The sequence below is a fragment of the Pyrus communis genome, chromosome 9, assembly GCF_041283825.1.
Source record: "Pyrus communis isolate YQ-2024b chromosome 9, ASM4128382v1, whole genome shotgun sequence".
NCBI classification, from domain to species: Eukaryota; Viridiplantae; Streptophyta; class Magnoliopsida; order Rosales; family Rosaceae; genus Pyrus; species Pyrus communis.
Window position 1 is genome coordinate 12,473,994 of NC_142573.1, and position 9,929 is coordinate 12,483,922.

The following is a 9,929-nucleotide window of genomic DNA, read 5'->3' on the forward strand; positions in this document are numbered from 1 at the left end:
AAAATCCTTAATCCATTGAGATTCCTCAAAGCAATGATTTTGATTAGGTACGGGTGTGAGCCGAAACTGATCTTGTAGAACTGTCAGACTCAACCGCTTGACCAACAACTACAGAGCAAGAACAAAGTGATGAGAACGAAAAACACAGAGTTTTATGGCTCGTTTAGAAGTACTTTTAAAATTGTTGAAAACACTTGTTGGTGAAAATGTTTTCAGAATTAATATTTTGTAAAACTGAAAGTAAATTATGGAAAAGCACTTAAAGCGTGCTTTTTGCAGAAAGCATTTTAAGTGTTTTTAGAATCCAAAAACATTTTCTCTAAAATCTCTTATAGTCATTTTAAAAACATTTACAAATAAGCAGTTGTTAGGTTTTTAGCATAAAACGTTATGGATTGTTGGGCCGGGTTTCTTGGAAGCCCAATAAAACAGCAAACTTAGTGGAGAAGGAAATTCAGACTTGAGAGTGGAAATTGACATGGGAGTTGAGATGGTATGATGCTGGCATGACACCAGAATTTTGGCTGGACATGTAAAGAAGTTGGGCTGCAGCCAGCTGTGGCAGTCAAAAAGGCACCAAAACGCCACCGGCTTTTCATATTTCCACTTACTTTTTGCTAACAAAAAGGCTACCTTCCACGTTGGATAATTGTTTTCAAACTCCACTTGTGGTGTGATGCATATTTGGCTTTTCATCTTGTATTTTGGTCATTTGCATTTTCGAGTTATAAAGAGGTGCACTTGAATGGTATATTAGAGCATTTTTAAAGGAGAAGTTCAAATTAGGTTGCCAAATGTATGATTTAGCTGAATTCCTTCTCCATCTAGTGTAAAAATATAGATGTGCTAAAAAAAAAAAGAGGAGTCTAAAAATCCACGTCAGTAATAACAATTACAAAAAGACAATTTTCAGTGTTTTTCAACAGAAATACCTATTCCTACATGGCATTTCGAGGGATCTAAAGTGTGTCATTATGCATAAATGCTAACATATACATGGGGATTTTGAGAATGATTGTGACAGCCCGTCCCGAATTATTAGTACCGTATGTGTGAAATGACGATTTTGCCCTTGGTGGGTATTTGTCATTTTGTTTTGTGGTTTTGTTGGTTGCATCTGGACCACACACTCACCCACAGCCACATCATCTCCTTCCCCCGTGTATCTCTCTCTGTCTCTCTCTTTCTCTTTCTCTCTCTCTCTCTCTCCCATTCTCACTTGTACGGACGGGGCTCAAAACCCTTACAAACGTGACGACTAGCACGCCTTGATTCCGGTCGGGGTGTGTCAGTTTGGTATTAGACCATTATAGGTGGTTCCGACTCGTCGGTGACCCACGATTATTCACCCAGTATTCACATGATCGTAGCACTTGAGCGTATTTATTTACACCTAGTCCTGTCGTACAGACCACTTTAGGTGGTTCCGACTCGTGTGCAGGTATAGTTAGTGAGTTGGGGATTTGAGCTCTAGATTTAGTCGTACAGGTCACGTTAGGTGACTCCGGCTGACATGTTGCTTGCATTGATTGACATTACTTGGGTTACTTACATTTCATGTGGAGGCATTCGACATGGCATATTTCTGAACATGTTTTCGATATATGTGTATATTCTATTTTCTGGGAAACTATACAGGTTTTATGGCGAGGGGTTAGAACTTTTGATAATGACATGATTTTGAAAAGCTTTGTTTTTGCCCACTCACACTTTCTATTTTGCGCCCCTTCAGGTTCTAGTTAAAAGTAGTTTTGGTGGTTCACGAGGACTTGACGATGGTTCTGACAGAACATCACAAATGTAGGATTACCTTTGGGTGTTGTGTAATTAGTATTCGTTCTTCTGGACTGCCTAAGTTTGACGGAATATTCCAAAGCAGTCACTCAAGGCAAGGGGGTTACGACCCTTCCACATATCAGTGAGTGGGCTTTTGGTTTTCCGTATATACCTATATACTTGTGATTTTTTCCCAGAAAATGAAATGGAATGTTTATATGTTTTAAATGCCATGCATAGTGTTTGCCTATTTATTTATGCATGAGTAGTTGCATATATGTATGTTTAGTGTTGCGGACACACAAGTAAGTGTTAGGTAAGTTAAGTCCCAGGTATATCGGACCATATTTGATCACTGAGTGAGTTGGTGAAGTGGCTTACAGGCTTGAGTTGCCTTCTGAGCTGGCTAAAGTGCATAATGTTTTTCATGTGTCCATACTTCGTTATTACGTTGCGGATCCGTCGCATGTGATACCTCCTCAACCATTGGAAATAAATCCGGATTTGACATATGATGAGGAACCAGTAACGATTCTGGATTGGAAGGAAAGGGTTCTGAGGAACAAGACTGTGAGTTTAGTGAAAGTTTTGTAGAGGAATCACTTAGCGGAGGAGGCTACTTGGGAGACAGAAGACCGAATGAGAGATTTGTATCCTCGTTTGTTCTATGATTACTGGTTGTTTGTTTGAGTTGTTGTTATGAATTTTGGGATGAAATTTTCTTAAGGGGGGTAGGTTGTGACAGCCCATCCCGAATTATTCGTACCGTAAGTGTGACATGACGATTTTGCCCTTAGTGGGTATTTGTCATTTTGGGGTGATTGTTTTGTGGTTTTGTTGGTTGCATCTGGACCACACACTCACCCACATCCACATCATCTCCTTCCCCCGTGTATATCTCTCTGTCTCGAACTCTCTCTCGCTCTCTCTCTCTCTCTCTCTCTCTCTCTCTCTCCTTCTCACTTGTATGGACGTGGCTCAAAACCCTTACAAACGTGACGGCCAGCACGCCTTGATTTCGGTTGAGGTGTGTCAATGATGGCTTGATATTATACATTAAAGGGTGTATTCAACTGACATTTTGAGAGATTTTAATGGATTTATGAATCCATTGATTTTGATGATTGATTTATAGAGATTTCATGTAAAATTTTGATTCAATTCCCTCAAAATCTCAGGAGGAGAGGTGAGATTTGTGAATACTTAAAATACCCTACGAAATCTCTCAAATTCATCATTTTTTTTTTTAAAATTCTTTAAAGAAATTTCTAATTGAATACGTTTGCAATGTTATAAACTTGTTTAAGATCCTAATTGAAAACATCTTGATTTTTAAGGATTTTAATAAACTATTTTAAAATCCTAATTGGATACCCATTAAATTTTAGAAAATCACTTAAATTCTTGATTGAATATCTTTAGATTTATTAAAAGAATTAAAAATCTTCCATAATCCCAATTGAATACACCGTACATAATATTAATGATATGTGTTTATCTCTCTTGTCAATCAAGCCTTCTCCAGGAGTGTGAGGTGTGCAACCATCCCAACAAAATTCATCCCTTACAATATATCATATACGAAAAACACATTATCAATTCATTTGTTATAACACGTGTTAATGAATGGTAAGTACTTACATTTTAGGGTATACTATTATTAGGTAAAACAAACACGCGTTACAAAATAAATGAATTGTACTAATTTCTAATGGAACAATAATTTCGTGATTAAAAAAAAAATAGAAAAAAGAATTTAAGTGGTAAACTAGTTGCAATGTTTTCTTTTACTTGTTGGACACAAATTTTCTCAAGGGACGAAACCGTCCCCCGGGAGTTGGTGATAAGAGGAGAAGCCCAAGGGCATATCTGGAATTTTAAAGTGGGAAACAACAAAACCTAAAGCCTATAACACAGTGAGAGAGTAAACTCAGCCTCTTTTCAACACTCGCCTACTTTCAAACTCCACGGCGCAGATCCGAGGAGTTTGGGAAACCCTAGCTCTCTTTTAGCAACCTCCAATTGTCCTCTGCTTCTCTCTCTAGCGTTCATCAACATCATCAGGTCTCTCTCTCTACATCTTTCTTTCTCTCTTTATCTCTCTCATATGTTTATACATATTGTTGTGTATCTATATATCTGATTGCAAAGTTGTTAATTTGATTGATTGATTTTATTGGTGAAAGTATTTGTTTTGGTGATCGATTTGTGGGTTTTAATCGTGTTTTGGATCTGGATCCATCTGCTTGATTTGTTTGCAAGTTGTGTTTTTTGTTACGGGTGGATTTCAACGGCTGTCTGTTTGTTTTCCGAGAAAGTAGTGGGAAATATGATGTAAGGATAGTAACTTTTTAACGTTTTATATGATTTTTTACGTGTTTGGAGCCAATTCGAACATGTAAGTTGGGATTCATCTGTTTTCTTAGCAACCCATCATCGAGTGATTAGTTTTTGTTACGCTAGTTAGTGTAATTACAGTTTATCCTTTTTATTGATGTATCTATGGTTACTTTTTGTGTTTCTCTGGTGAAAATTATGTTGTCTATGAGTTTGGGGTGAAAAGTTTTTAACTTTTATGTTTTTTCTGTTCTGACATCTAAATTGTTGTATTGTAATATCAAATTTGTTTGTGAAAGTTGATTTACTTGCTACTCTAATTCTGAATTTTATCTGGTTACTCTTAGATGAAGTGTTGTGTTATGTGTTACCTTTTGTCAAAGTAAATGTTTGGTATGGAAGTTATATGCCCTTTTTGGGGAGATGGGCAAAGAGGTGTCTGTTTTCTTGTGGGTTCATTCTCTGGATAGAAAATGGACATCCGCCCTTTTTAAAACGCTTCTCCGAAAACTAAAACAGGAGTTAATGCTTGTTCGCCTTTTTGTTTGGTTAACAAGTTTGGCTCTTCTGTTATATTATTTTGTATAAGTGTTCTTTCAAGTCATCTTTGACCTTTTGGGGAGTTGGGCAAAGAGGTGTCTGTTTTCTTGTGGGTTCATTCTTTGGATAGCAAGTGGACATCCACCCTTTTTAAAACGCTTCTCCAAAAACTAAAACAGGAGTTAATGCTTGTTCATCTTTTTGTTTGGTTAACAAGTTTGCCTCTTCTGTTATATTTTTTGTATAAACTTCCCTTCAAGCCAGCTTTGGCAAGCCTTTGAATTTCATATATATATATATATATATATATTGTGGAGAGATTTATGTGCGTATGAACTGTCTCATGTTTTTTTAATATGCTCCGGAATCCCGTGTCAAAAACACTGTATTTATTTTGGGTTTTATGATCCTTAAAGTTTTTAAATGAAATTCTTTCTGCAGTCATGGCAGGTGTTGCACCCGAGGGATCACAGTTTGATGCAAAACAGTATGATACTAAGATGAGTGAGCTGTGAGTGTCTTGCTTGGTATTTATTTTCATAGTTATTGGTTAAGTTTGTTCGGGGAAGATAATTTATCATCTTATGATTTGATGTCACCATTAATGTTTTAACAACTTTTATAGGCTCTCAACTGATGGGCAAGATTTCTTCACATCGTATGATGAAGTTTTTGAAAGTTTTGATTCCATGGGATTGCAGGAAAATCTGCTGAGAGGCATTTATGCTTATGGTAGGTACAACTGTATTTATTATTTAGTTGTCTTTTGTTTGGTAGGATGCTTCTCTTTTGTTTAGTTGTCCTAACTTATTCTACCGCTGCAGGAATGCATGTTCAATTTCTTAATTTTGATTTCTCCTTTTGCAATGTTGTTAAAGAATGTTATACTTATATTCATCTTTAAAGGCCTCTGTGTATAATTTTGTTTTTATTCCGAAGGTTTTGAGAAGCCTTCTGCAATTCAGCAAAGGGGAATTGTTCCATTCTGCAAAGGCCTTGATGTGATTCAACAGGCTCAGTCTGGAACCGGGAAAACAGCAACCTTTTGCTCAGGGATTTTGCAGCAACTTGATTATGGTGTTGTCCAGTGCCAGGCCTTGGTTTTGGCTCCTACCAGGGAGTTGGCACAGCAGATTGAGAAGGTTATGCGAGCACTTGGTGACTACCTTGGCGTTAAGGTTCACGCTTGTGTCGGTGGGACTAGTGTTCGTGAGGATCAGCGCATTCTTCAAGCTGGTGTTCATGTTGTTGTTGGAACCCCTGGTCGTGTGTTTGACATGTTGAGGAGGCAGTCACTTCGCCCAGATTACATTAAGATGTTTGTATTGGATGAGGCTGATGAAATGCTTTCTCGTGGTTTTAAGGATCAGGTTTGTTATTTGTATTAAGGTGTTGTGTTTCTTCGGGCCCACTATTAATGTTTTGTTTTCAATATATTCCTAATTATGTTTGATGTTTTGGTGGTCAGATCTACGATATTTTCCAGCTCTTGCCATCAAAGGTTCAGGTTGGGGTGTTCTCTGCTACCATGCCACCTGAAGCCCTTGAAATCACAAGAAAGTTTATGAACAAACCTGTGAGGATTTTGGTGAAGCGTGATGAGCTCACCCTTGAGGGTATCAAGCAATTCTATGTCAATGTCGATAAAGAAGAATGGAAGCTCGAGACCCTTTGTGATCTGTATGAGACTCTGGCCATCACCCAGAGTGTCATTTTTGTTAACACCAGGCGCAAGGTGGACTGGCTTACCGACAAGATGAGAAGCCGTGACCACACTGTCTCTGCCACCCATGGTGACATGGACCAGAACACTCGTGATATCATCATGCGTGAATTCCGATCAGGCTCATCCCGTGTTCTCATCACCACTGATCTCTTGGCTCGTGGTATTGATGTGCAGCAGGTATCTCTCGTAATAAACTATGATTTGCCGACTCAACCCGAAAACTACCTTCATCGTATTGGACGAAGTGGTAGATTTGGAAGGAAGGGTGTTGCTATTAACTTTGTGACAAAAGACGACGAGAGAATGCTCTATGACATCCAGAGGTTTTACAACGTGGTGATTGAGGAGCTCCCATCGAATGTGGCCGATCTTCTCTGAAGAGCTCGCGCATTTTGTTCCCCCGCTCATCTTTTTGAGGCAGATTTTTATTATCCTGTTTTGAAAGTACTGTTTAATGCTGTTGCTTTTCATTTTGTATTGTCCTCAATTTATGCTGTCGAACATATCTAACTGTTTAATGGTATGCGCCTTCTTGCTCGGTTTCGATATATCAAGAAAGACTTTTACTGTCAAGAGTTCGTGCAAGTTTTTCTTCTTGTCATGTTGCTATTTTCTTATGTTTTTGTTGTTGAAAGGGATTTTACTCCAGACCTTTATTGTATTTTTACAAACCCCTCAGGATTTACAAATTACATTAAGCACTCCATGCTGTTTCAATTAAGAACTAAATGATATAAAAGTTGATGATTGGATTATCATTTAACGTGCTTATTTTTTATCAATGACATATCATTTAGTTAGTAAATTTTATCTACAAATTTAGTTTACCTAGCATTACTTCTTCCGTTATAACTTGTCCAAATTTTGCTGATGTCATAAGGCATTTTTTTATTTATCAAATGACAAACAATTTTTTATCATAAAAATTTGGAAAACTTGAGTCGGTTTTCCGATTCCAAACTTACCATTACTTGTTTATCAAGTAACCAGAAGGCTCAATCCTCCCAAATGAAATACCGTAGTTTTTACTGAAAAGAAAAAAACAAGAAGCATACAAGGTTCTATCTGAAATCTCCCAGTTTACTTTCTAATTAGCGACGGCAAGGAGATTAGAGTACACCACACAGCAGTAATCAATGGACGGTTCCGAATCTACTCGTCTAGAACAGGAGGTTCTGTCACTTGTGGGCGTGATGCGATTCATCTTCTTGGCCTGGGTGACACTAGTTTCACTGAGTGCCAAATATCGCCCGGCTTGTTTTCACTGGCCTTGTGTTTGTGGGAGCAGTAGCTGGGTTTGGTTTGGCCCTTCCCTCAGCGGCACTCCTTTTTCTGACCGTCATCCCCCTTGCTACTTTTTGCTGGCTTTGTGTTTGTTGCAGCAATTGCTGGGTTTGCTTCGGCTGTGGCCTTGGCTGTCACTTGCATGGTATCAGTTTTTCAAGAGCATGGTGGCGCATGCCTTTTTTTGGTTGACAGTGGTGGTGTCACTGGTGTGGCCGAGTCTCGGTCTCGGTATCGGTGGGGGTAGTGGTGGTCTAAGACTCAGACCCAGATTGACACTAAGGAAGAGACTCATACTGAGATCCAGTCTGAGATTGAGACTCCGATAAGACTCAGACTGGGACGGAGATAGTGAACAATGAACAAGGGAGTGTCCTAAGTCCCATCTAGCGAGTGCTTAGCAAAGTCATTTAATGTGCTTGCATATTGTTCATGGTTAATAAGTTTAACTATGATAAACTCTAAATCAATTTGGATTTTGTTTCCGCGTCCTGGAAGCGATTTGAAACAGAAATAAAATCAAGTTTCCTTAGTTTTCTTAGCAACCAATTAGCGGCCGGTTTATTTTGTTTTTGTTTTTCTTCATGCTAGTTATTAGCATGCCTCTTTGGTGGACTACAATGCTTTTACATTTGAAATTATGTCGAATTTCCCATTCAGGGTAGCCTTTTGAATGCCGATCAATCATTACTCATGGTTTCCTGCTTGCTCCACAAGGACACGAGTCCTATCCATCATTTGATGAGGTCTATGATAATTTTTGAAAGCATCGGATTGCAAGACAATCTTAAGACGACCATTTATGCTTATGGTAGGTTTGTTTGCTGTATTTAATACAAAGACTAAGCCATTAATGTGTTTGTATGGTAATTTTGTTTTGTTTTTGTTCAAAAGGTTTTGGGAAGCCGTCTGCAATTCAGCAAAGGGGCATTGTTCCTTTCTGCGAAGGCCTTGATGTGATTCAACAGGCTCCACCTGGAACCGGGAAAACAATAACTTTCAGCTGTGGAAGTGTGCAGCAACTTGATCTTGATAGTTTGGTCGAGGGTCAGGCTTTGGTTCTGCACCTACCCTGGGAGACTGAGAATGTTATGAGAGCAACTTTCTGAGATCTAGTTGCGAAGGTTTACGCTGGTGTAAGTGGCAGAACTTACCATGAGGGTAAATACATTCTCGAAGCCGGTGTTCATGCTGTTGTTGTTGACCTATATTGACTAAAAATATGAAGTGCCATGTCATCATAAAGGTTGTTACAATCTGTTGAATGGTTAGGATCTGTTGGGATAAGATTGGTTAGCTAATCCTAGTCAGCTAAGATTGTAAGAAGGACGGTTACTCTTGTATAAAAGAAGAGAATGTGAGACTGTAAGAAAGTATCAAATAATCAAAAGAATATTCAGATTTTCTCTTGGTTTTCTCTGTGTCATTCTTCTTCCTTCTTCTTCCTTCCTTTTCTTCTTTGTTTTCTCTTCGTTATTGTGATACAACTGATACTGTTAATAGTTGTTGGCACTCCTGATCGCGTATTTGACATGTTGCAAAGGGAGACACTTGATCCCAAAGATATTAAGATGATTGTACTGAATCAGGCTGATGAAATGCTTACCGGAACTTTTACTCACAAGGTTCGTTTCTAGGATACCTTTTTGCCGAGTAGTCTAACATGATGCCAGAAAGTGAAAAAGTATATTGCTCACCATATGTGAAACTTCCAAGCTATCTCTGCTATCCATTCTGGCATGAACCAGAAAACTCGCGATACTGTTATGCACGAATTTCGGAGACGCTCTTGCCGCTTCCTCATCACCACCGATCAATATGCTCGTCATCTTGAGGTCCAGCAAGCGTTTGTTGTAGTAGAACATGATTTTCCAGCCGATCAACCAGAAAATTACCTACATCGTATAGGACAAAGCGAAAATTTTGGAAATAGAGGTGCTGCCATCAACTTCGTGGCTGGAGATAGAGAGAAAATGCTTTTTGACATTCAGAGGAGCTGCCAGCAAATTTTGATGATCTCCTCTGAGCATTTGGTATTCAATTTCCTACCCGAGTAAATGAATATTCATCTTGATAGCAGAAGGATTCGAAACAATTAATTGTTCTAGGGTATCTTGTGTTGTGTGACTCTACCAGCCAATTTATCATAAGTTGGTTTATGTTAATTAATTTGTCTATTCCTTGAGAATATTATAGTTGTTGTAAAAATACACGGTAAATATGGATGTCCATTATGAAATTCAAGTGTAGATGCTACATATGAATG

General features: G+C 38.4%; 1 protein-coding gene and 1 pseudogene across 1 annotated transcript; both read left to right on the plus strand.

The window, feature by feature from the left end:
- The first annotated feature begins 3,569 nt into the window (after positions 1–3,569).
- LOC137738671 (eukaryotic initiation factor 4A-8) lies at positions 3,570–6,952 on the plus strand. Its single transcript, XM_068478145.2, has 5 exons — positions 3,570–3,840; positions 5,095–5,164; positions 5,279–5,385; positions 5,593–6,023; positions 6,122–6,952. Exons 2-5 carry the CDS (start codon positions 5,097–5,099, stop codon positions 6,755–6,757), a joined length of 1,242 nt encoding a protein of 413 aa, XP_068334246.1. The 5' UTR covers positions 3,570–3,840; positions 5,095–5,096; the 3' UTR covers positions 6,758–6,952.
- A 563-nt stretch (positions 6,953–7,515) lies between these two features.
- Positions 7,516–9,720, plus strand: LOC137740570 (eukaryotic initiation factor 4A-14-like; annotated as a pseudogene).
- Positions 9,721–9,929: the final 209 nt, after the last annotated feature.

Excerpts from the sequence above, each read along its gene's own strand:
- LOC137738671 (XM_068478145.2), top strand. The coding sequence starts at position 5,097 with ATGGCAGGTGTTGCACCCGAGGGATCACAGTTTGATGCAAAACAGTAT. Across the intron at positions 5,386-5,592 it reads GAGAGGCATTTATGCTTATG|GTTTTGAGAAGCCTTCTGCA; the intron begins GTAGGTACAACT and ends TTTATTCCGAAG. Across the intron at positions 6,024-6,121 it reads CTCGTGGTTTTAAGGATCAG|ATCTACGATATTTTCCAGCT; the intron begins GTTTGTTATTTG and ends TTTGGTGGTCAG.